The 27,847-nt window shown below is 40.4% G+C and overlaps 1 protein-coding gene across 2 annotated transcripts; it reads right to left on the bottom strand.

Moving 5' to 3' along the window:
- Positions 1-805: 805 nt before the first annotated feature.
- Positions 806-26,030, bottom strand: socs7 (suppressor of cytokine signaling 7). 2 transcript variants are annotated; one of them, XM_084714694.1, is made up of 10 exons: positions 24,132-26,030; positions 20,364-20,443; positions 16,042-16,146; positions 13,858-13,992; positions 12,809-12,954; positions 11,919-12,087; positions 5,487-5,615; positions 4,762-4,897; positions 3,508-3,651; positions 806-1,930 (listed from the first exon to the last, which is right to left on the bottom strand). In XM_084714694.1, exons 1-9 carry the CDS (start codon positions 25,688-25,690, stop codon positions 3,531-3,533), a joined length of 2,580 nt encoding a protein of 859 aa, XP_084570820.1. In that variant the 5' UTR covers positions 25,691-26,030; the 3' UTR covers positions 806-1,930; positions 3,508-3,530. The 2 variants fall into 2 exon arrangements, with proteins under 2 accessions (XP_084570820.1, XP_084570821.1); XM_084714695.1 differs by lacking the exon at positions 13,858-13,992.
- Between the last annotated feature and the right edge of the window lie 1,817 nt (positions 26,031-27,847).

Here is a 27,847-nt window from a genome sequence, read left to right as displayed (position 1 = left end):
GTTAAATAAAGGTAAAATAAATAAAAACAAGTAAATTTCAGAGGAACGTTCCTATCGACTGTCTGCAAAAGAGGCAGAAGTTGTTGCACAGCAACTTTAAGTATAACTTTCAACTGCCATTGTACCTTCAATGTTAACTTAAAATGACAACTGTGGAACAGATAAAACAATAAATAAATTAATTAATTAATTGAGACGACTCAAAATTTCAAGGCAACGGTCTGCAAGAGATTCTTGAGTTTTGAGTCCAACTCAAACTCAAAACAACAAAGGTTTTGAAATAAACTTAAAAAAGTTTTGCTGACCTGTAATCTTTAGTTGAGATCATTTATTTATCTTCTTTAGATAAATTAGAATCTTTGAGATTTAGAAACTAAAAAAATGGTCACAGTGAGCTGTGAACCTGAATTGTCTTTTTTTTTTAGTGCCTGAAAAATTAAATAGTTTTGATTGAAAATATAGAATTTTTAACATTTACTTTCACTTCAATGAATTTACTCAATATATTTTAATACAATATTTTGAGTTTATAAAATTCAAACTTTAAGTTTATTTAAAGAAGTAAATATCTCAACAAAAGATCAGTAGTTAGTAAACTTTTTCAAAATTTAAGAAGTTGAGTTGCTTAAAAATCTGTTGCAGTCTGTCTCCTTCAACGTTTGAGTTCTCGCAACTTAACATTTTTAAAAGTGTAGCTTTGGTTCGCCAAAACAAAATAACCCCCTCTCTGTTAACACAACCCATCCATCTGTTAGGCTGACTTGGGACTGATCCGATATTGGGTGACAAAACGGACTTGCTTACATCATTGATCCACATACTGATCCAGATCTCAGTCTGAGCTTTTTTATGAATAATATATGGGAATATGTAATAAAACACAGAAAAGCAAGACTTGTAATGTGCTGGGGTATCAGCAGATATCTATGTTCAGGTATTGGATCAGAACTGAAGAAAAAGTGGCTTGGTACATCTCTGCCATTAGCTACACTCTCTTATCCTTTAGCGGATCACGGAGGGCGTGGAGCCGATTGCAGCTGAAACTGGACAAGAGGCGGGGTAAACCCTGAGGGCAGGTCACCAGTCATCACAGGACCGACACAATGTCAAATTAAATGATTTAAGTCAAACAAACCGGCAATTTCTTGTGATTATCAGGCTCACAAACACAATCAAAACACTCAAAGGTTGAGAGTTTGATGCTGCAGTCACTATAAAAACATGTATGAAGTTGAAACTGAGAAGCTGTGAAGGTTTCATCAGATCTGTCCTCATAATAAGCACCTCTAATGAAGTCTTGAACTAATTTTATGCCTTATTATCATTAGCATCAAATTAGCACCATGGCTAATATTGAATTTCTGTTTTTTTTTTCAGACAGAAACCCACCAGGTTACCCACTTTAAGATTAAAGGTCCTCCAAAATGGCGGCCTGTTTCTCTTAAACACCTCAACGCTGATGTGATGGGCCTCTGCCGCCCTGCCTCTGTGTGTGTATCTGTCCCGAGGGCGACTTTTAATCCAAAAAAACCCTCATTTTGACAGACTTGGAAGGAAAAACAAGGAAACGGCAGCAAACAACAGTTGTACAAATTGACCAGTGCATTGTGTTTTTAAAAGTCCAGTTCAGCACGTTCAGGAAATTTTGCAAATCGAGTTCATAATTCATAATCCTCCTCTTTGTTTCGAACCAACACGCTCTGAGGACGTCTCTACAGTCCCTCTGAAGACGAGGCTGAGTCCTCCGTGTCTGAACGTCTCTTTGACAGTTTTCCCCTCCGTCCAACTGCAAACACTCGTCCCTCTTTTTCTTTAGTCCAAATCAAGAGAGAGGCGAGTCCATCCAAGTCCAACTGGACACAGAGGTTTCCAGGGACTCTGACTGGCTGATGCTGGCAGACCAGAACAGATCAGTCCTCCATACAGAAACCTGTAGAGAGGTACAGGTTTACAGCAAAGTTAGCATAAAGATTCACTCACATGTTATCAAATATATTAGAAAATATCTTTAAATTGAATATGAATGGTTATAGTTACATGATTGACACACATTTTAACACCTTTTCACCTCCTCAACATGCATAAAAGACACTTTTAGGCAACTTTCCTCCATGATAAATATATTGTTTTGCAAGTCACAAGTAAGACTCAAGTCTTCGCAGACCTCCAATGTGAGTTTTGAGTCCTCAGCGAGTCATTATGTACTTTTGACCAAATGAAACACCGTTTCAACAACAGAGCCTCGACTCACAGTTCTTTGTGCAACTTTAAACGTCAGTTGTGAGTTGTTGCATCTCTGTCTGTAATTTTCAACCTGCATGTTTTGTACACTGCAATTTTGTTGACCACCTTGTAGTTTTTTATGGTGGGGCGATTGATATTGGCCATCGGCGATAGACTGACTCCATCACTGGTTGGGATTTTTTGGCCAATTATTGGGCCGATATTTGTCATTTTATTTTGCTGATGAAATGGTCTGAAGAGTCACCAATCACTGATTGATGGGCCACCGATGTTTTTTTCTTTTTATAGGTGGAGCTCAGTAACGTTACGTTGATGCTTCATGGTTCGTCTCTCCTGCAGCTTGAATGGATGCTGGCTGACTGCTTCAGACAAACTGGATCTGTCCAGACTTGCTGGGAATGAATAGTGTTAATGCTGACTAATTCAGGAATTGATTCATGGATTCACACTTTTACAATAACAGACGTTTTCATCTCTGAGGCACTAAAACAAATTAGTAAGCAACTGGATGTATACTACAAATTCAGGAAATATAGTCAAACTAAGAAACAAATCAATAGTAAAAAAAACAAAAAAAAAAAACTACAAATGAAGACCAATGAATATTTAAAATAACTCCAGGAAATTTAAGCCTTAACTCACTGAGCATTTTAGGTCCAGAGGCTACACAGTACACCACACTACAGCCCATTTTTATATTTATAATTTAAAAAAATGTTTTCGAAACCAGCACTGTTTTTTGTTTTGACTGAAGAAAACGCTTTAGGGATGATTCTCTTTGAGTTTTTACAGGCAAATAAAGGATTAAAGTTTTTTTTTTTGAATCTCTGTAACTGTTTTGTCTGTCAACATATTTTTCTGTGCATTTCTAAGTATCAAATTAGGAAAGATTTTACGCCTGCTTGACACGGTTAATGCGCTTAATGGGAGACAAAAACAGTTTGACAGAATAAGTTCTGACTTCGCGAACATTTAAGTCACATGAGGGATCAGCTTGTTCTGCTCCGGAAAGAAGAAGAAGAAGAAGAAGAAGAAGAAGAAGAAGAAGAAGAAGAAGAAGAAGAAGAAGAAGAAGAAGAAGAAGAAGCTCTTCAGTTGCAAAACTACACTTTGTGTTGCCTTTTTTTTTTAATTTGCTTGACAATTATATGGAAACATGACTTATGACAACCAGGTTGTCACCACAGTGCAGCCCTGGGGTGAAAACTTCTGCCTTTCCCATGAGATCAGAAAACACAACGCACAGACTGGTCCCACACTCACTTGAGCTGAGAAGATGTCTGCTGCTACGTCTGCGACTCGGCCTCTTGCTCTGCTCCCACCACCCTCCGGATGCTCTTGATTGACAGGTACATCTCCTCCTCGGGGTCGTAGTAATAAAACTTACTCAGGTAGGATATTAGTGGTCTGGAAAATAAAAGAACAGCAATCAGCCCTGTGTTTGTTCTTCTGTGTTTTTTGAGGTTTTCAGAGTTCCAGAGAATTTGTTTCCTGAATTCTGGTGACTTTTAAAGCATCGAAATAACAAAATAATAAGTACACTGCAAAAGCATTTTAATGTTGAATAAAATGTTGATTAATGTCACTTTTAATTCTCAGGAAAGAATGCAGAATAATTCATCCTTCTGAGCATGAACCTGTCTGAATCTCCAGCATAAACTATAATCATCAGGGTTTTTTTTTCATTAATTTCTTTTAAGCAACAGCCCCTAACAGAAAATTGATGTGGCAGGTTTTACAAAATGCATCCCCCTTTCCTTTAAAACCTTCCGTAAGAAGCAGGAATTCTTCTTCGGCAGTCTGGTTTGGTGTAGCTGAATTGTTGGCTGAGTGGAAAAAAGCAAACTTTTAGAGCTATGTAGGGCTTATGCAGGCTGCAGAGTGTCAGAAACAGACTGTGATCATGAAAAAAGGGGAAAAAAGATCTGAAAATATGTCAGAAAGCGTGAGAAATACAGGAGAATTGTAATCCTTGGAGGAATGACAGAGATAGCGATGGAAAACAGGAGTCTACTGGGGAAATCAGGAGGGTTGGTAAGTATGCACTCAGCATAAAATTTGCTTAAGTGTTAGCTTGGGGCTAATTCTGCACCATATTAAAACCATGGAGGTCTGAACAAAATCTCAGCAAGCGTTTGAAATCCTCAGGCAGCTTCCTGACAGACAAAAACTCGCTCTTGTGTTCAGTTTTTGGTTGGATACAAACAAATTTCTCTTGAAAAACCCCCCTGTGTCTCTGTCCCTCTAACTGGTTTATGTGCTTGAATTTGTCCAGATCTGTGTGACACATTAAAACCCAACAAGATGCACACTAAAATGTTTTTTAAAAATTATTTTGTATGGTTAATTGTGAGCAAAAAGCTTAGTGTTTGATCGTCGTCAGATGATATCTTGGAAACCCTGAGACAATTTGCCACAACTTTTCAAAATGCTTCGGTTTTGTGTGTTTATTGTGTTACAGTTTATTTCAGCAGGTTTATGTTTCAATGATCACATGACCCTGCAGGAGCTGAGTACCTGGGCAGTGGAAGCTCCTGGATGTGGTCGATGCGGACTATCTGTCGGATGCAGAAGCGACAGAGATGTTGTAGTGACTTCACGTTGCTGAAGCGAGATACAGGATACAGCAGCTGGACCGGGGTGGGAGGAAGCCCTGCAATGCATGCACACACACAGACACACACTTAGTCTAGTGTTACTGCATCATCTCCTGTTAAATGATAAGGTTGGTGCTTCTTTATATATTTGTTGTTGTCAAAAAATCCCACGGAAAGATGTGAAAAGATGTTAGTCTGTTAGGAAATCTTTAAAAAACTGAAACATAAATTAACACTTTCACTTTTTAAAAGTCTCAGTAATTGTCTAAAATTGTTGAAATTTGAATAATAAATGCAAAGTGCAGGGAGGCAGTGATGATTACATTGGACTGATGTTGTTTTAGCAGTAATTCTAATGTATCTCACCTCGAGCATGATCACATAGTTTAGTAATGCTAAATAATGTTGATATGAACAGAGACACATGCAGTATTGTATCTATAGTCAAACTTCCTGTTGTGGACAAACCTCTCACACAGATGTATTCTCACAACCATAAATGATGCACAGGCTGAATGCAGACACACAGACAGTCATATACGTTCCTGCTCTCCTCCGTCTTCTCAGGCACTTCTCACTAAGTGGCAGCTCGCATCCATTTTTGATCGGGCCGGGCTGCGTGCGGATATATGACCTATATTTTACCTGGGACTCTGGAGCGCAGGAAGTAGAGGAATTTGCCGTTCTTGGAGTGCATGATGGCTCGCTCGATGAACTCCACCACCGAGTGGCAACGGTCCTCAAACTTCGGGTGACACCACAAACTGAACGTCCCTGGAGGAAGAGAGAGAGGTTTTTCTTTATATATCACACATAGCATTTAATCATCTATAAATCATATCTACATTAATTATGAAACGTCTTTATAATTACAGTAAACACATACAACCACCCTGCACAGATGCACAGTATAACTGCCTCTCTCAGCCATTACATTTAACATACTGACCCTTTCTTTATATATTTATTTCATTGTTAATGTTTCAAAGTCCTCAAGTTCCCCAGCTGTAACAAATTACGTTCTACTCTTGCATGCATGACCTGATGAGGAAGTTAATTCTGATTGGCTGGGTGGTGAAAACAGCTCTACCTGTGCAGCTTTAACTTTAGTATTTTTCAGCTTGGACCTTATTTTCCCATGTTTATGTTTCTAAGTGACTAATGTGACTAACAATTCTTGAAACTGGTCCGATACTGAGGGAGAGCGCTGCAGCCGGCAGCCAGACGTCACAGTACGTCCACTAAAAGTGCTTGTTTTTTTGCCGCTGACAGGCTCAGATAGTTATTATAAGTGTCTGATAACATTATGGAAGGATCCCTACAGAGAGAGACGCCTTTTTGTTTCACCAGAAACAGGTGAAAGGGCCACCAGACTCCATTTACAGAAACAGTGATTTTATCATCGTTAAACACATTTCATTCAGACTCGACAGAAAAAAAATAAAACTCACCAAAACTGTCATGGTTCGTCTTTCCACTGTTCCAACAATCAGCAACTCTGGTTTGAAATAAACCCTTAATTCACAGACGTAGATGTGAAGATATTGGGAAGAGCAAGACAGAGGTTGAACATCAGAGAAGAAGTCGGGTGAAATGGCGTGTCGAGCCAGAATATTTTCACATCTAACTCAGTGAGTTAAGGGTTTATTTTGGCCAAACCAGAGCTGGTGATTGTTGGAACAGTGGAAAGTTGAACCAAGATGGTTTTGGTGAGTTTTATTTTGTTTCTGTTGAGTTTATGATGATAAAATTGCTGTTTTTGTAAATGGGGGCTGGTGGCTTTTAACAGAGCAATAAAACAGATCCAGTTAAATAAAAATGATGTTACTCTTCAACAAAAAGGTCCATCTCTGTAGGGATCTTTTCCATAATGTTGTCAGACACTTAGAATAACGATCTGAGCCTGTCAGCGGCAAAAACAAACACTTTTGGTGGATGTGCTTTGACGGCTCAGAGCTGCCGATAGCTCCCTGTCTCGACTGCAGTCAGACACATTTTTCACTTGCTAGTCTTTTTATCAGTGCAGTTATCTGCACCAGCTCTGTGCGTCTCATGCCCCAGCTGTGTCTGACAGGTGTAAAAATAACTCAAAGATTTTATTTAGACTTTAAGTCTATTTTTTTGACAACCTGCACATAAACGTGAGGCTGGTGCCCAGTAACAAAAAGGCATTGAAAATGTATTTAATCCACATTTTGCAAGCGAGACAAAGCAGAGTGAGCTCCACAGTCAGAGATCAGCTCATTCTGCTCTGGTTTAATCCCACAGACTCTCCCTTTACTTCACCCAGCAGCTGGTCAACAAGACACCGGAACGTCTTGAACTTTTTCTGCAGTTACTGTACATTTACTGCCACAGTAACTGTACATTTACTGCCACTAGATAACCTCACTGATAAACTTTAATCCTTCTTCTCTGAGTGCAGTCACAAGCACTCTCTTTTTTCTTTTTTTGCTCATCCACACACACATGCACTGTTTATGCATCACGCTGATGGAAAAAAGATCAGGAGTACTCCCACATATTAAAGGAAAACTGCATATTGCACAGAAAGTTTGGCTGCTTATTTGCTGCTTTGAAATGTATATAGACAGACGTTTCAGTGTGACGTGAATGCTGTCGTCACATGAGCGTGATGCTGACATGACATTTGCAGTCCAGACGGGGTAAGAATTACACTGCAGCTTGGCTGACGGCTGCAGTGATCCCGCTCAATACTGGACCTATTTAATTCAAATCTCACTTAGACACAAAAACATGAGAAAATAGGGTCCAAGTTGAAAATTACCAAAGTTACACTTTAAAGTTGGAGCATCATTAACTTCCTGGAAATAAGCACTTCTGAGAAAACAATGAATCTTTGATCAAGAGTATCTATGATTTTTTCCCAACTGTAAAATATTCTCTAGTAACCAAACTGAGAGAGAATCCTCCTCAAAAATGTTTAAACTCTCAAATATCGACATTAGCTGGATGATATTCCTGTCAAATTAAACTGCAAGTCACAAGTCACTCAAGTCAAGTCGTGTCCTGACATATGTAACTGCGTCTTAGAGGAGTCCTCAGTCTTGTGACTTCAGTCTGAATCACGTCTGCAGCTCTCTGGGCTGTTTTTGTGCACACACACACGCACGCACACACACACACACACACACACACACACACACACACACACACACGCACACACAGAAAAAGCACTTTTTATGACAGACAAAGTACTAAAGCAGCTGAAATGGGCATTTTATCTCTCAACCATTTTAAAACACAGGAAGACGACCACAGCACTGTTGTGTTTCTCCAACATGTTATTTTTTCATGAGCTCAGATAAACACTTTTGTTCTCAGCTTCGTGACAATGGTTTTGAAGATAATAGTGTTTTTTAAGGATTTTATTAAGAAGTAGGACAACATTAATCCTCAGAAACTTAAAAATAACAAATGCACACACACACACACACACACACACACACACACACACACACACACACACACACACACAGAGTTACTTAGGTCACATCGCCTTACTTTCATTTCCTGGAGATCCTAACCTTAACCCTAACCACTGTTCCCAAAAGTAGACTATGTCAGTCGGTGTCTGTTGGACAGAAATCCATCAAACATTCCCATCTGTGTTGCTTCAGTATCCCAAATGTATTTGTTTTGTGTGTGTGGCTTTATGAGTCTATTTTAACTAGTACTTGACATTGTAATATAAAGGCGTTCTGAATGACTTTTCAATTAACATTACTATCCTATTTTCTTTTTATTATTGTTCTGCATGTTTATATCTTATAAATGATGAATAACTTTGTCATTTTAATACTATATTCTGCTTTTTAGGGTGACTTTGTAAGATCAGTTAAGGGATGACATGAATGAATGAATAGTAGCCTCTTGGCTAACTAAGTAATGTGCACTCATTCTTGAGAATCATGTTTTTGTAAAACTCTGATGGAGCTGATGGAAATCTGGGACAAAACTTCTTCAGAAAAAAAAATAATAATAAAGATGATTGTAATAGTAAGTATTGTTAGTTTTAGATTTTGGGGGCTTTTAACACATTTTTAAATTGTCTGAAGTTGTTTATTAAAAAAAAACAAACAAAAAAACAATTCATAAATTACATACAGTATATTTCATATATATAAATCATTAAAAAAGAAATTTTCACCAAAAAATTGGAATTGGAATCTTTTGTGTGTGCATTGTTCCTCTTTAATAAACCAGTAAATAAATAAACAAATCTAATGTGGCTAAAAAAAAGCAAAATATGATGTTTAGTATAACATTTCAGAATAAAAGCTTCTTATTAGCTCAGAAATCCCATTATTTATCTGCGACCAGCCGATCTGTCACGGCACACACAAGCAGAGTGAACAGACGCGTCTGAATATGTTGGTGTGTGTTGACTTCCTGTTGACTCCGCGGTTGTTTATGTCTGAAAGCCTCTCTGCCCTCGATTCATGTCAGGCCACGATGCGTTCATGCACACACGATCGTGTTGATGTGAATGTGTTGTGTCAGTCGGGGCTGCGCATCTGAATAATGAATGTGTTTCCAGGCATGACTCCATAGCTTTATAATGGTGACTCATTAATGTAGAGCCCCATTTATGTATGCATGTCTGTGTGTGCGTGTCTGTCTCTGTGTGTGAGCGTGTGTGTGAGTGTGTCAGTGTGTGTGTGTGTGTGTGTGTGTGTGTGTGTGTGTGTCTGCCTGGTTACACATGTATCCTCCATGAGTCACCTTGTTAGTTTGTCACATGTGGCGTGTGTGCAAATATGCATGCGGTGTTATGTGAGTTATTCAGGCTTCAGTATTGTAGTGTGATCTTATTGGATTTCTATTAGGGCGTGTCACAGGGTCAGTCCATGTCCTATAAAGTGAGATGCACCGTCTCACGCACACACACCGCAGAGCCACTCCCATGAATAATGAAATCCTGCTGGCTTGGAGGTGGCTGTGCTGTAGTGTTTGTGTAGCATCATTTCATATCATCATCATCAGTATGTTTTGTTGATTTGTTGAAAGTTAACATTTATTCTAGCGTCAGTCACGGTGTAACAAAGGCAGAATTAGGGTGACCAGATGAAAATGGGTGAAATTCAGGACAGGGGAGCTGGAGGTGTCATGTCAGAAGAATTAAGGGAGAAATATGTGCAAGCGCATGCCCAAAAATGAGGCCAAATAGAGCCATAGATTGTATGTTAAACAAATGAATCCATATTTAATATGTGATGAATTGTGGAAGAGAGTTGTTTCCCTCTGTCCCTTCCTACCCAGACGTGAAGAAGCTCAGGCAGGCTGCAGGAACGCTGCAGGAATGCAAGATGAGCACAAAGTTGTAAATTGACGATAACAAGCGAGGACAAGTCCTCCACTGTAAGGTGATCAGCTGTTTGTAACTGTCAGTTTTCTGCTGATGTAAAGTTTAGCCTGTTATCGTGAAAACAAAAGCCCACTGATCTGAAAATACACACTCAGGAGTTGGAGTTTAGTGACTGCTTGTCTCCCTGCCCACCAAACCCCATTAAGATTTTTCTCAATTTAACCGTAACAAACATCTACTCCTTCTAAAGGATTATAAATGATTTCTTACAACTCATAAACAGATTCTTACTCATTCAGCAAACATTCAGCATTAATTTTAACTAAAATTACCATCAAATGAGCAAAAAAAAACAGTTATTACAGCCCAGAGTGTAGCGTTGTTGTCAGAGAAGTGAATACTTAAAATGTTTCCTTCCTCTCTGATGACACATCATAGTAATTTTCTGATTAATTACAGTAAATATTTAAATGTTTCTCCTTTAAAATAAAGTCATTTATGATTAAGGATGGGCAGTCCAATACAGAGTGTGTATTTTCAGAGCAGTGAGCTTTTGTTTTCAGGGTCACAGGCTTAACTTCCCATTAACAGATGACTGACAGTCACAAACAGCTGATTAACTTACAGTTTGAGACTCGTCCACGTTTGTTTGTGACTGTTGACATTATAGTGTATATAATTTGTATGATTTCTTTACTTTTTCTATGAACAGTATAATTTTGAGAACTAACTTAAGTTGCATTTTTCCTTTAAACATTCTTCTAATTAGCTGAAGTACCAGTGCTTTTATTTTGAAGCTTCGGTTAAGTTACTTTGGAGTCTCATCAGTTTCTCTCACTTGGGTGGGGCTATCGAGCACCAGCAGCGAGCAGTCAGGTCACAATCAAACATTTTCATTTTGTGTTGACTTGCCTTGACTAATTAGTCATTAGTTAGTTGATAGAAAAGATAATTTCTTTACACGTTCAGATAGAGTGTACTCCATTCACCGAGGAGGACTGTGAGAAACATTTGAAAGCTCTGGGAGAAGACAATAAATGGGCCTTAAGTTGTTGTTTAAAAGACAACAGATCTTAAGATATTTCTCTGTATTCATCTGTCAGTTAAGGAACAAAATTACAATGGAAACAATTTGACAATATCAGATTTTTCAGATATTGTTTAGCAAAAACTTGAGAAAACTTGTCAAAGTTCTGTTTAACTGATTACATTTAAGATGAAGTGAACAGTGAGCCCTTTGAGGCAAATTTTTGATATTCAGCTTATATAAATAAAATTGACTTGACTTGACTAAAATGTCATGTTTTATGTGCATCTTCTCCATCTGTATGTCGGTATACAGTCAACCTACATTTGTGTTTGTAAATGTCTTCTGTGACTCATCAGGCTGATGTGCCTCCATCATACATGTGGTTTGTGTCCATATTACAACTGTACATGCCCGAAGTGTAGAATGACCAGTGTATGGTTCTGCAGGCATTGTGTGTGTGTGTGTGTGTGTGTGTGTGTGTGTGTGTGTGTGTGTGTGTGTGTGTGTGTGTGTGTGTGTGTGTGTGTGGGTGTGTGTGTGTGTGTTGCTGTGAGCATGCATTACGCTTGCATACTTGCACACATATGCAAGCCTAATGCAAGATATGCAGGAAAATGTAAATTCTCATACAATTACCACTTTAATCTTAGAAGACTGTATTATTTCCATGAGTACAGTCACAAGCGTACAAATGCGTGTGTGTGTTTGTGTGTCTCACCTCTGTAGTGCTCCATGCGTGTGTGGTGTGTGACTCCCTGCGACCTGAAGCTGAGGCTCAGGATGTACCGGGGGTCTGAACTGTCCCGGACCAGGAACGATCCATCCGGTTTCCCCTTCAGCTTCATCTCCGCGTCCTCCCAGTTCATCGGACCCCAGTACCAGCCGCACTGAGGAGGAGAGACCGGCAAAACCTTCAGTGACCCTGCGAGAATCAGCCTCGCCGCTGCTCTCGTTTCTCCGTTTTTTTTCTTTTCCTCTTAAATTTTCACCCAAACAAGCAAACTGTCATATTGCGTGTACGTGCAAGGATGGAAACCCTCAAGTGGCCCCAGAAACCTAAACTTTGCCCAGAAACATCCACTTCCTTCAGCATGCTCATCTCAGGGGATGCAGCTACACATCCTGGATGTTCTCATCAGTTACATGAAGATTGAACTCCTGTCAATCACAGTTCAAGCTAACAGACAAACCAAGATGCTCCTATCAACCTTCAACTCTAAAAGTTTGTGGAAAACAAAGTTTGATTTTGCACAAATGCTTAAAAAACGGCTTATTAAACCTAAATATCTTGTTTTCTTAATATGTTTGTATTAAATGCACAAGATACAACATGGAAACAAACTTAAGATTTATTAGAAAGCACTTTGATGAATTTTGTGCTAAGCAAGGCTAAAAAATACTTTCCACTTTTTTCTATCGTTTTATAGACTAAAGGATGAGGGAGTTAATTGAAAAATGATTACCAGATTCAATGATAAAGAAAATAATCAACAGGTATGATAATAATAATCAGCGGTTCAGCAGGGCAGAGTGAAAGCAACCTGCTCTACGCTGAAATGAAAGACACAAGATGCTAATAAACGAGGAAATCTTCAGTGTGAGTCTCACCTTCTCCAGCTCTCTCAGACTGGCGGTGAAGTTGCTGGCTTCAGACCGCCGCAGGGCGCACAGCATGGGGGGCGGGGCCTGTCTGGAAGGGGGTGGGGCATCAGCCGGCGATGGGGTTGAATGAGGAAGTGCCCGGAGGAAGGCGTCTGAATCAGGGAAAGAAATTAAGGAGAAGAAATTAAAGGTGCATCATGAAGCTTTTTTTTTTCACAGAAGCTGAGAACGTTGAGTCGAGTAACGGACAACATGGCTGCCGTCATTTGCTTCCACCAGTTCTGATTTACTACCTCCCTGCTGTGTCTTGTGAAACAGACAATAGGGATAATGTACAGTGAGCAGGTCGTTATTGTGAAACAAAATCCCGACAGGATGTCTTGAGTCATCCTGAAGGGGTTTATCTCACAACGACCTGCTCACTGTACATTATCCCGCTTATTATATGGTTACTTTCCCCCTAAAGAAAAAATATTTGGCATACATTTATATGATACAAAAAGTCATTTTAAAATTGTTTTATGGCTTTATTTCACAATAGTGACCTGCTCACTGTAGATTATCCTGCTTGTAACAAAAAATATCAATAATTCAACACAAAATATTCGTTTTAAAATGATTTTAGTGATTTAACAATGATTATATTACTCCTCCAGACTCTATGATCAGAACTGTGTCCATAGCAACAGTCTGTTATACAGAAATAACAGAACTTTGAACATTGTAATTAACCAATCAGAATAGAGTATTCAGCAAAATAAAATAAAATTCTTCTCGTGACCACTGATGTATTTCTTTCCTGAAGAAAATACATTTTAATTTATTTTACTTGGACTTTGACAGCAGCTTATATGAATATAAATAATTTAGTGTATTTAAATGACAGTATGGAGAAGATGACAGGTTGCTTAACTCATTACTTATTGATAAAAATATTGGAAATAAATTTCCATTGATTGTTTTCTTCTTCCACACCAGACACTGTGCTTGCATCGTTCGCTCCACTTCCTGTTTAGTGTCAGAAGCAAACCAGCAGATTCACCAACTCGTCTTACCATTGAGGCTGAGACTGTGCTGGATGGTGACGTGGGAGGGAGGAGGAGGAGGAGGGAGAGGCAGGGGGAGGGACTGCAGGGAGGCGCCCATAACACTCACTAGGAAAGGCCCAGGCTGAGGCCCGGCTATGTCATCTGGAGGAAGGACAGGACAGAGCAAGGAGGGAAGGAAGGAGAGGAAACAAGGAGAAGAGAGGGATGGGAGGAAGGAGGTGCAAAGACAGGGAGGGAGGGAGGAGGGGGGAGAAAACAAAAAGAAAGTGTCGAGACGGGAAGAAAAAGGGTGAGGGAAAGAGGCAAAAGAAACGACAGATAGAGGAAGGAAGGTTTTTTTTAACACCATCAGACAGAGAGCCTCAGTCCACCAAAATAAAAGTCCTTACCTCGTCTTTTAATATTGACCAATGAGATTCCTCCGTCAGTTTACTCAGCATCTTACTGTCAAATAAACCAACACTGAACGTATCTACGACACTTATTGTCTGAAGTTTTCTCTTCCTCTGTGCTGCAGACGTACGTTGTTGTCCAAAAACTAATTAAAACACATCAGTGAGACACGCTGTTGCACCAGCTGACAGGTTCTTTCATCAACACAAACACACACTCTGTAGTTTTATTTTGACTCAGTCCTACACACACCGTCCTTCTGCCCCAAATACTCACTAGAGCACCAAATGTGCATTAATCCACCGCTGAAAATAGTCCCCCACGAATGCAACATTTCCTCCTGTTGGAATAACATTTCTTAAAAACCACAAAGGCCAACTGTTTTTTTCTTTTAAACTAGACTTAAGTAGGAACCCCTGAGCTGAGAGCCACAGACGGGGCAGAGAAGTCGGCAAATATTGACACTTGGCGGTCAGTAAATTTGTCAGTGTTTCTTAAGTCTTCTGACCATGTGGGTCAGAATATAACCAGTCTGAGTCTGTGCTTCAGACTATGATGCTCTCTGTACCCCACCAGCAGCAGTTTGCATGTGCAGGCCTCAGCGGTCACGTCAGCAATAATAAATATGCAATGTCGGGTTAGACTTTCAAAATAAAGTTTTCTGAGACACATGGCTAAAGGGATAAGGGGAAAGGGATAAGATTTTTAGCAGCTGGAGTTTCACAGGAAAACTGTTGCACAAAAAACAACTGGAAAAAAAACATAAAATGCCTCCATGCTGCTCGCCTGGTGTAATCCAAGTCTCCTAAAGTCCCAACATGCTGTTTGCACATCGTCATACCACACACACCCAGTTCAGACAGTGTGCATGTGAACGTGGCTCTAAGCTAAGGATCTACGGTGAAGCTTCAGGCTAAAAACATGGTGTACAAAACATTTTTTAAAGTCAGCTTGGCATGTTGGGGCTTTAGGAGACTTTGAAAACTGGTCACCATTCACTTCATTTGTTTGAGAGATTCTGTAACGCCGTTTTCCTGTGAAACTCCAGCAGAGTTTTGTGGACTAACAACCTTCAATCGGCATGAGGGTGGGTGAATAATGACTAAATTTTAACTATCCCTTTATTAAGAGTATAATTTTTACATTTCACCTTGTTTACAACTGAGCTCTTGTCAAATATTCATGCATCAGTGTTCCTATCAGTATCTATGGTTAGTGGGAATTTCTAAAAGGTTTCATTGACTGAAAAAGAATCAGATTTAATCTGAATTCAATTCAACAAAGAAACTCTCATCTGTCAACAACACAAATCGCTGCTTCACTAAAAAAAAGACAAAAAATAGGGCAAATACACCCCTAAAAACAACAAACAAGAAAATAAAAGTTGTTTTTTTCACCCTGGTACAGGTTGTTTTCCTGTGAAGACAGAGGGCAACTGTTTTCCTCATCGATTGAGTCATTGTGCTCAGATTTCAAATTAAATCTGTAGTTTGCAGCTGACCTTTGAAAGCTTCTCCAATCAGATTACAGCAGATTACAAAAACTTGTCTGTGTCTATTTCCAGCGACGCACGACAGAAAGACAAATTTATAAGTATGCGAGCGGGACAGAAATATTTAGAGAAACTGCCTGAGCTTCCTTTTCATCTAAATTTAGAGCGTCTGAAGTAAAGTACTGTGTCGAGCTCAGAGAGGACAGTTTAGCTTCAGCTGCTTTCTTGCTTTCATTATATCAAGATGAGGAGAGAAACAGACGGGGAGACACACAGGAAGGAAGGAAGGAGGGAGAGAAAAATACCTAACAAACTGAGACTTCGGCGAGGAGGAGGGGGTGGCGTGGGAGGGTGTGGCGTGTTCGCCCCTCGCCGTGAAATATCCACATCCACCAAGGAAACGGTCTCACCTGAAACCAGAACAACAGCAGAGGAAAATAAATAAGTGATCCAGTGCTGACTGTTTTCAGTTTCATCCTCCACAAAGTTGGTCTGAAATCCAGCAACAAATAATATAATTTAATTATCAAATATTAACCGACAGAGATGGGAAGTTAAGCAGTTTTCAGGTATCTGTACTTTACAACTTTTTACTTGTATTCCTGACATTTTAACACAAATATCTGTTCTTTCTAGTCCTTACAAAATGGGCTCGTTACTTTAATTTTAATGCATTTGAGGGGTATTATTGATTATTTTTATTTTGCATCACAGAGTGTCATTTTTCCAACATCAAGACTGACTTCAACTTAAATAGATGGAACAATAACACACAGAAAAGACAATTCTTTGATGTGTCCATCGTGGACAACAGATGTAATGAGAAGAAAAGATCCAACAAACTGAACAAGAAGTAAAAAAAAAAAAAAAAAAAAAAAAAAAAAGGAAAACAACGTAAGAGGATGAAAAACATAATAATTTTGCAATGTTTATTCAGCGTCACTTTATTCTTTATTCTTGCTAAAAGAAATGATGACCTTAAAAACAGATGTTAAAAATGAAGAAGGCTGTAAGGAATTATACAAACTGAAAGAACTTCAAGGATAGAATTCAATATATTGTTTTGTTTTGTTTTTTCTTCTTCATATAATAATGGAGTGATATTTAATTTAATTTTTTTTACTTTCTTACTAACAATGTTTCTCATTGTTTGTGTATTAAAAGAGACAAAAAATACTCTGCTACATTTGATTTAGAAAAATGTGACCACAGAAACTGTTGCTCAAACTGTAAACATGGAAACTAATGTGGCTTCTTTGTATTTATAACTCTGTATTTTTAACTATAATTCCACTAATTATACAGATGCAATCCACACCTCACACATGCGGTTTCCCTTTTGTGTTTATGTGTGTGTGAAACAAATACACATTAATATACTGGTTGTGATGACATGTGTGTTTATTTGGATGTGTAAGTTTGATTCTGGTGTTGTGTTTGTTTGTGTTTATTGTTTTCTTTGTCCCCTTGTGAATTCTGTCATGCTTAGATTATTAAATAAATCAATTATGAAGAAGAAAGAAAGGAAAAGGGTAAGAAAAGTGAAATAAAGATGCCGACACCAGAGAAAAAGTGAAGCAGGCGCCGGTCTGTGTTTCTGTGATTGTGTCTGTGCTGCAGCGTGCCATGAAAGCTGCACCAGGCAGGATGTTTATGGAAAATTACACCCAGCTAATCAGCCTAAATCACTGCAATAAAGAGGAACATCCCATCCCCGCTAATTGAGATGCTGCAGATTCACTGTTTACCAAAGTGAAATTCTGCAGTTGGGGACGCTTACTGGCAGCGAAAGAAACAAATTCAAACGTAAGAGCCAAATCCCCACCGTCTCCTAAACAGCAGAGAGAGCTGGACTCACCCACTTTAGATCTCTTCTTCTATCAGCTCTTTGGTTGTGAGACATCACAGACCGGCTGGGTCGGTAAACACCACCACGCTGTGTGTGAGCGTGTGTGTGTGTGTGTGTGTGTGTGTGTGTGTGTGTGTGTGTGTGTGTGTGTGTGTGTGTGTGTGTGTGTGTGTGTGTGTGTGCGTGCATGACTTCTGGGTTCTGAAGTCCCCAAGATTTAAAACAACCCACCCCTGGCTCCTGTGGGGCCCTCGACATGAGCTGTTGCCTGCACGCTGCAGCTTTAATGTTTCTGTCTAATTGCTAGTTATCCCTGTGCAGAGCATGTGTTCATTAAACTATAAAAAAGAAACTACAAAAATCATCATATTCAAGAAGTGGATTTAGCAAATCTGAGATCTAGCAGCAATGTGGGACACCAGAACGTACTTCTGAGCCCCGCGGAGGTTGTGGACTGATTCTCATAAAGTCAGCTAAATAATTTTTGCCAGCTGAGCTGCAGACCTCCTCACCCTTCTTACCCAAAGGCCTTTGTGCTAAATCCTGTCTTATCTTATCTGGTGCACCAGTTACACAGTCTGACTGATCAGAGCAGTTAAATTTTGCAGATTCAGAAATGTGAAGCTGAAATTCTGCTTCTTTTTCCAATCAAATTTCTTACTTTTTATTATTAAAACTTTAAAGGAATAGTTCAACATTTTGAGATATATACATATAACATGTTGAGTTACATTAGAAGACTGATAAAACAGTGACATAGGTTTGTATATGAACAGCACGGACATGTCTCCACCAATATTTGAGTGAACTTGTTCATATTATCTCTGCAGTGGATTCATATTAGATTATTCTGATGTGTTCTTCCAGAGGCTATATCGCCAAAAAAAAAAAAAAAGATATAAAAACTAAAAACTTCTCAATGTATTTCTTTACTCAATATAAATGCAATAATAATTACATTTTAATTATTTTACTTTGTTGGAAAACCAACAAACAGACAAACAAAAAGTAGTGTGATGTAAACAATGTACACAATTTGACATGGTACATATATTAACCGAACCAAGCAAGGGCAAAACAGTCATAATAATAATAATGATGGGGCAATCATTATGATTTAAATTAGTGTTTTAGGGGAGATCTGGTATACTACTGCTAATTATGATAAGTAAATAAATAAATAAATGACATTTTAAATATCAGCTTCCAGACACGGAGGATGTGAGAGCTGATTGGTGTGCAGATGTTGTTTCAGGACCACGGACAGCGCTGAGAAACAGAGAGCTGCAGGCTGCAAACAGCTGTTTCTACACGCCTCCCCTGCTGATTTTGACAGAAAATGGTTCATAAATTCTAAAAAAAGAAAAAAAACATTTCACGCTCTGTGAGTGCTTTGTTCTAAATGTATTAATAAATGTATTCTTTGATTTTGAAACATGTAACCTTAGGGCTTGTGCCCACATAACATTTTTCTCTCTCACCCTACAAGCACTTCATCCCAGCGTTGTTTAGCCTCTCTGAGGCTCTCGCATGATTACATCAATGAATTTGATTCAGGGGTGGTGGTGGTGTGGGTTGTTGTGTCCCCACCAACATTGAGACCAAACGTACGCCCTTGGATACGACTCTCATATCTGTGTGTTAAATATAAAGCTGGTTAGCTTAGCTTAGCACGAAGACTGGGATAGACAGCTACTGTAGCCTGAATCTGTCCAAAGGTAACTAAAATCATCAGTACCTCTAAAATACTTGTTAACTGTATGGATTAAACATAAAATACAGTGGGATATGTAATTAGTGAACTTTACAGGTGTCGGCAGGCAGATTTAGTTATGTTTGGAAAGAGCCAGGCTGACTTTTTTTTCCCTTATTTCCAGTCTTTGTGACCATGCAATGGCTCCAGCTTCAGACTGAACATCTAACTCTAAGCAAGTGTGAAAGTGAATAAGTGTATTTCCCAAAATGTTGCACTTTTTTTTTTTTATATTTATTCTACATGGAGGTGCATAATAGTGAAATATTAATTATTTTCATCACTTTACTCAATTCAAATATTCCTCCATTTGCAAAAACAGTAATTTTACCTCCAGAATACAGGAGCTTCTGGTCTACCGCTGCCTCAGTCTGTTAGCGGTTTGTGTCTGTGTGTGATTTTGGTGAGTCCAAACTAACCCTTTAAAATACAAAATCACAAACAAACTAACTGACTGAGGCAGTTGCAGACCTGCAGCTCCCGAACTCTGCAAAGTTAAATTAGCGTTTTTGCCAAAGGAGTCTGGTTGCTCTGGAGAGAGTGATATTTGGCATTTTCTGTTTGGAAAAGGCAGTCTGATGGAAAGGTGCTGAAAATATTTTAAATATACCATACATTTAAACTGATACTGATTTTTGCTGCTGATCACGTCCACAGCAGTACATTGCTTAGCTTCTCCTGCTGCTTTTCCAAACTGGGGGCATGTCGACCGCCATCTACTGCAGGTAATATACTGACAAATATCTCAAATAACCCCACATCTAAAAATCTGAACCATCCCTTTAAAGCCAAAGGTGATGGCTTTTCCCTCAATCAACAGTCCAAAACCCCCCAAATACTGAGTTTACTATCTATATCAGACAAAAAAAAATAGGAACATAATCTGCACATTAATCGATAATGAGGAAAATCTTTAGTTGCAGAGTTTTGACTGGAGTCCTGTGTGCTGAGTGAAGTGTCAGGGGGGCTTTTTACCCAGGAAAGAGAGCATTTTTGAGGGAAACAAAGCAGCGAGCAGCCCTTACCAGTGAAAGCAGAGAGGGAGGCAGAGAGGGAGGCGGGGGAGAAGGCACTGTGGGCCCTGGTCAGTCTGGGCTGGCTGTGGCTGCGGGACACACATCAAGACAGGCAGCAGCAGCGGAAAAAGAAGAGGAAGAAGAAGAAGAAGAACATGAGAGGAGAGTTAGAGTGCAGAGGAGAAGTATTAGTAGCTGCAGAGGTTCAGAAAATTAACTTTTCAGTACGAGTGTGTGTGTGTGTGTGTGTGTGTGTGTGTGTGTGTGTGTGTGTGTGTGTGTGTGTGTGTGTGTGTGTGTGTGTGTGTCTGCAGTTTTGGGTCCTGCAGCTTTTTTACTTTTTCTGTTTGATGCTCTTAGCTCTGGCAGTCAAGACTTCTGAAGCTATGTTTTTTTAATCATAGCCTTACTTCAGTGTGCTGTTGTGAATAATGACTAAGCAGTGAGTTGGATGGAGGGTGACAAGCCACAAAGGTTTGAGAAATCTCTGCATTTAATGACATGCAGCAGGAAAAAAAAAAAGTTCTCGAATGACTGAGAGGAGGCCAAAAAGCTGCCAGCTGAAGGAGTTAATTCAAGCCATTAGAAAACAATGACTGTCCAGCTTATTAAAAAGTCTGCAGCAGGATGGGAAGAAAAAAAAACACTTGGAGAGGAATCAGCATGTCTGGACTCTGAATGAGTGTTCATCAAGGAAACAAACAGTGGCTGGATTCAAAATGTGTTTCTTCTTTTATAATCTGTCTGAGATTGGGCTGGGTTCCAAACTTCAGTACTTTTATGGCACCAACGTATACTTGGTTCAAAACTATTGAGTAAATGCCCTGTCATCCGATACCACATTTCAGTACTTTATGAGTGATTCTGCAAGTTGTGGTTTTGTTTTTGTTTGGAAAATGAGTGGGAAAAAAGGTGCTTTAACAGTAAAACTGACCACAAAGGAGGTCCGAAATCACCAAAGTGACAATGAGCAAACACGGAGGAGTCGGTCCAGAGTGTATCTTCATTAGGGTTTTTATATGCATAAGAACAAAGAAACTATGGTTATACACAATGAACAAGTGGTTAGATGACTCAGTGTCATTAAGACCGCCTGCCTGGATTTTCGGGTAATTCCCTCGTTCTAACCAGATGCTAAATTCAGACATAATTCAGTATATGTATATGATATATTGGTCGGACACTGTATTAACAAAGGCAGTTCATCTACAGTTCACAAGTTCACTAAAAGTCCAGACTAGTCGTGTCTTACAGAAAACAGTATCACACTAACAGTTAGAAAAGGAGATTATTGTACTCAATGTAGGATTATATGTCACCTAACTTTTCCACCACACTGTCACAGAAATATTTTCATATTTCTTCATTATTTCACGGCAGATTTCTCACACTGATTTTGTCAGAAAGTTTATGTCCTGCCACATCTTCTACTTCTATCTATTTGTTATTATGGCTAAACTGAATTCACTTTGGATTACGTGGTTGTGCTTTCCATATTCCTTAGCCTAGCCTTGTTCTTAGTTTAGGGAAATATTTTTGCTCAAGTAATAAATTTAAAAGAGAAACTTAATGTGGTTTGTGGTGGGCACTGTGTCTTGAAAAACTATCAGACTCTTTCACTTCATTTGCAACTTCTTATTAATAGTCTAAACACAACAGAGGAAGTTCATGCAGGAACACTGGTGAGCAGAAATATTTTCAAATCTTAAAGGGAAAATTCACCACTTTTCATGTAGATGTCCAGTGGACCCCACTTTATGTCACTTTATGTCACTTTATGTCCAAAAACCTTGGTGTGAAACCAATAATATGAGAGGTTAATACTCTTTCTAGGGAAATATTACAGTATGGAAGGACTGGACATTATGCCAGCATTAATATCCTACAATGCAATGCAGTGGTGACAATGGTGAACAGCAACCAAGACAGCTCTGGCATAGCGCCAATAATGCTTTAAATGAAAGTAACGTTTCACTTTGCTTTGCCTGATAGTAATATTTTTTAAATTTGCCATGGTTACTCATCTCCAGCTGACACGATATGATACCAATTGAGCAAAGCGTCTGAAAAGACACACACTACTGTTACACAAAAGTATGTTGAACGATAGCACACATTTCGGTGGAGTGTACAGTGTTTGATTTTGGACGCAGCTTAGAAATTCAAGCTCAAACAGCCGCAGAGATATATTATAAGCCTGAGATAGCGCATGGTGCCCATTCAGTCCAATGAGAATTATTCGCCTGGTGCATAAGCCAAAAAAGTTCTCTAGCTTCTTGAATCCAGGTTTGCTTCCTGGTTATACAGCCCATGAGTTCCCACTCAGCCCACAGACTTTACACTGTGATGACATCACAGATTTTTAAATAGCTTTTCTTGGCTCAAAGAAAGTTTAACAAGAATAAAAACTCTATGGATCAAAAAATCACAATAGGAAGAATCATAAATGATCTTGTCTGCAGTTCGAGGTGTCCTGTCAACAGTTTTACAGACGTCTCTTTTATAACAGTGGCCAGTGGGGAATTTGTCGCTGCAATACCACAAATGGCCACCAGGAAAAATTGGAAGCAAAACTGAGCAGTTCTAGTCCTGGTCTAGTTCTACTATCAGTCTGTGGAAACACCCTTTAATTCTTCCTCAACACTAATGACATCACTGTGACATCACTGGATGCAAGAAGAACGACAGTTTTTGCAGCAGGAGAACTCAGCTTCTTCAGTCGATATATCACACACTGAATTTACTGCTTCAGCTGACTACAAACACATGAAAACAAACATGAAAAGTGCAGAATCTTCCCTTTAAGACGGTTCTGGTAGCTCGACGTAGCACTGCTGATTCTGCACTGTGAAACTGGCTCAGATCTTGGCCTTAATTGCTCCCCTGGAATAATTTTCCATGTGTCATCACTCATGCAAAATTCTTCTTCTGAATGACTGTGAGAAATTAGAATTTCACATTGTTATCTTCTGTTCTGTTCTGGGCCATGTGGAGCATTAGATTTTGGATATCGTGATATTATGATATGTCATGAGTATCTTTTAGCTGATTGCATGCAGTTATCTAGAGCTGCAACAATTCATCGATTGATAATCAATACACTGTTGAATTAATCGTCAACTATTCTGATAACTGATTAATCATTTTGTGTCATTTTTTAAAGTGAAAGGGTCAAAGTTCTTCTGATTTCAGCTTCTTAAATGTGAATATTTTCCGGTTTCTTTTTTCTGACTGAATATCTTTGGGTTGTGGATGAAACAAGACATTTGAGGATGTTATCGTGGACATTTTTCACCATTTTCTGGCATATTATGGACCAAACAACTAATCGATTTATCGTGATAATGATCAACAGATTAATCAACAATGAAAAGAAAAGGTTTGTTGCAGTCCTACAATTATCCATATATCTGTACAAGTGAGAGATGTGCATTAGGTGCCTAACTTCTCTTATTTAATTTTCTATTTTATTTGAACTTTTATTCATCACTTGCTCTGTTTTGGCTCTTGATCTGCTGTAACATATGAAGTGTATCTTATCGAAAATCTACTTGGTGTTAATATTTTGTGAAAGCACCAATAGGCATCTCTGCAATATAGCAATATGGATATTTATTATATTTGTCCATTTCGCCCAGGCCCTAAGTTTGTACTAATTGGGAATTTATGTATGATATTTTAGAGATAATGTGTATATTGAGAGGTATATCGAGGTACAGTCTAAAAATATGGAGATATTATTCATAAATAATATCGCCCAGCCCTGGAGCTGCTCACCTGTCTACGTCCTGCTCAGCTCCAGCGGTGCTCGCCATGTCCACCAGGCTCCCAGCAGAAGACACAGAGTAGGTGACTGAGGGCCTCTTGTCCAGCAGGTGATTGGAGCCGCTGCAGCTTTTAGTCCGGAACAGTTTACTCAGGCGGATCTTTAACGAGCCCTTTTTGGACTTCCCTGCAACTTTGAGCGTCTTTTCTCCCCCCGCGGCCCAGCCTGTGGGAGTCCGCGGCGCGCTGGCGCACCGCTCCGGCCGCCTCCTGGGTGTCGACGCCTGGCTCAGGTTCGGGCTCGTGGCCCAGGGGGAGTTCTGGACGGGTGTGGGTGACGGTGACATGGCGGAGACCTGGGCGACGACCTCTGACTCCCCGGAGCTTACCTGCGAGAGGCGGCTGGATAAGTTCCCGTGGAGGCTGCACACCTGCGCGCCCAGGTGCGCTGCTGCAGCCGCCGCCGCCTCGGTCCCCTCCACCTGCCTCCGCAGCTCCGCCTGGAAGCTGCTGATGGAGAAAGCTCCGGACATTTTCTGAACTATCTCCCTCTTCCTGTTCAGCAGAAACTCGCGGCGGCCGTTCTCGTCGTCAGTGTCCCCCTCCGGGCACTCGTCCATGCCCAGGCCGGTAACGTCCCCGCTCCCCAGCCCCTCCAGCACCAACAGAGCGTCGCTGGTCTCTGTCGGGTCATCCCCGGGCTCTACCCCCCCTCCTCCCGGCCCGTGTGCACCCTGACACGAACACTGCGGGAGCTCCCCCGCTTTGAACAGCATCTTGGGTACCGTACCGACCCCCAGCTCCCCGAACCGCCGGGCCAGCTCGAACACGGCTCCGTCTCGGTCCCTGGTGGCGCAGCCCCATTTAGAGTCCACCACGGTGAGCGGGTTGGATCTCTCCGACAACAGCGGCCAGTCGGGCGGGGTAGTGATGAGTCGATGCTGGCGGCACAGCTCCGCAGCTCCCTGCATGTCCGCGGTGACGGAGACCGGCTGATGCGCTCCCCATGCCCGGTCCATCAGGTTCTGCTGCTGCTGCTGGACGGCTCCGGGACTGAGGGACAGGGTGTTGTTGTTGTTGACGGTCGGGCCGGAGCAGCCAGACCCCGGGCTCTGGTCCAAACCCAGAGCATCCCTCGGCTGATTCCGACGGTCTAATTCTAAAATCCCCTCTCCGTTCCGCATTATGTTGGAGAAGACCAGCAGCTGAGGCCGTAGGCCGGGGCTGGGAGCGAAGTCGAAGCCCTGGGCCTCCATGGGGCTCTGCGGCGGAGGAGGCGCGGACAGCGGGGCTCGGCTCTCCGTCAGCCCGGTGTCAGGTGCAGCCGTGCCCTCCCCGCTCGGCTGGGCTTTGTTCAGGCGGCTGCTGGGATGCTCGAGGCCCGCCGTCGGATCTCGGCTGATATCCAACCCCGCTTTGACGCCGCTGTGAGCCAGGACCTCCTTCCCCAGCCCTGCCACCACTCCTCCCGGCGGCAGATTCCCGTTTTCTGCGTCCAAGCGGTCATCCTCGGCCGCGGAAACCAGGCGCATCAACACGAAATCGGGCGACATATCTTGCGCGTTGTTCATAATTATTCCTCAGGATCGCGAAATGAGAATTATTGGGCGATCTGCTCTTCACATCGCTAACCGCGGAGATCTCCTTCCTATAATAAAGAAAGGGCCAAGCCGCCGCTGCCTCCCATAAACAGGCGATGAGCGAAAATGCCAAAAAATATATCAGCCGATTTTTTCATCCTCCTCCCCTACGACAGCGCAGCATCCATCTGTCAAATATCGGGGAAATGAGCGCAGTTTGCTCCCGGCAGCAGGCGGACCCCTGGGTCAGACATGCGGTCTGATTAGAGTCGAATAAAAGCCAGTAGAGTCTCCGGTCAGTGACCACAGTCTGCCTCTGTGTTCCCAGCCAGGCCCCACCCGCTCCTCCTCCGCTCAGCCCATAACACCACTTTATGAGCGCCGATGATGAGAACTATAAATTAGTCTGTGGCATTTTAATATCACAGGGTTACCTGATTCAGCCCCGCTGTGAACAGCTGATTTCTGTTTTCAGTCCTTATACGGATAAAAACTAATATAAAACACCGTATTATTACAATATTCATGTCAGAGCTACAACAGCCGGCAGTGTTTTCTGCAGAGCTCTAATGCAGGTTCACATGTTATTCGTTTATTTCATGTTTTATCTGCAATATTTTAATAATTATGAATCCTAATCCTACTCTAGAGGAGTTCGGGGAATCTTTTATTCATCTAAATGACAAAAAAAATGTTACCAGAAAGTTTTCTAAATTACAACAACACACCCCTTTTATATCAATGCTATTCAAAGATGCATCAAAGAATATGTATTTAGTGAAATATGTTTTCATTATGATATCGTATGATATCTGCACATATTAAAGAGGAAGTGTTTTCATGGAGAGAGAAAATTACCCTGATGACTTCACCGTGATGTCATCTGGGTTGTTTTGGACTGGGTTTAATAATGCGTTTATGCACAGCTGCAACTAACACTTATTTTCATCATTAATTAATCTGTCGATTATTTTCTCAATCAATCGATTCGTTGTTTGGTCAATAAAATGTCCAAAAGCGTTGAAAAACTTCCCAAAAACCATAAATGATGTCCTCAAATGTTTTGTTTTGCCTAAAACCCAAAGATATTCGGTTTATTGTCACGAAGAAGTAAAGAAACTAGACAATGTTCAAATTTAAGATGCTGGAATGATCATGTGGAAACAACATGGATGTTGCACCAGTACTTTACCTTTAATTTGTCACATATTTATAAGGATCAGTTCTCCTCTTACTCAATGTCATGTGACATATATCCACTTTACTGACTTCTGTCACTTAGCCTCTGGTGTCAAATCTGCAACATCTAAGGTCACCCAAGTGCTTTTTCATCTGTTATTTAGTTTAAAAAAACATAACTTTGCACAGTTCAATTTATTATTAATAGTTTACCACACTTCATATATAGTGTGTATTAGTGTTTAGTTAGTATTTTTAATCATTCTGATATGAAGATAACTGTTAGCAAAATTTGCTAGCTACAAGCTAACATTAGGTTGCTATGGCTGTTTTTTAGACTTCGTGCCTGGAAGAGCTGCCCAAAATGAAAGCGAGCCACATACACAATATTGTGAAAGCGAGCATAATATGATTGCTGTCTGTGTAGCCAACATTAGCTTTTGGTCTGTGTAGCTAATGTTAGCATTTGGTCTGTTTAGCTATTGTTAAGTTAGCAGTTGGCCTATGAAGCTAACGTTAGTGGTTGGTCTGTGTAGTTAACATCAGCAGTCTGTGTAGCTAAGGTTAGCAGTCTGTCTGTGTAACTAAACTTACCAGTTGGTCTGTCTAGCTAATGTTAGCTGTTGGTCTGTGTAGCTAACATTAGTGGTTGGTCCATGTAGCTAAAGTTAGCAGTTTGTCTGTGCAGCCAATGTTAGCTATTGGTCTGTGTGGCCAATGTTAGCAGTAGGTCAGTGTAGCTAATGTTAGCGGTTAGTCTGTGTTAGCAGTTAATCTTCATAGGTAATGTTAGCAGTTGGTCTGTGTAGCTAACATTAGCAGTAGGTCCGTGCAGCTAATGTTAGCAGTTGATCTGTGTAACTAATGTTAGTAGTAGGTCCGTGTAGCTAACGTTAGCAGTTGGTTTGTGTAGATAATGTTAGCAGTTAGTCTTCACAGCTTATGCTAGCTGTTGGTCTGTGTAGCTAA

This window comes from Lutjanus erythropterus, chromosome 3 (assembly GCF_056507025.1).
Source record: "Lutjanus erythropterus isolate fLutEry1 chromosome 3, fLutEry1.hap2, whole genome shotgun sequence".
Taxonomy (NCBI): Eukaryota; Metazoa; Chordata; class Actinopteri; order Lutjaniformes; family Lutjanidae; genus Lutjanus; species Lutjanus erythropterus.
Note: the sequence above shows the minus strand (reverse complement) of the source record. Positions and strands in the feature narration are given on the sequence as shown.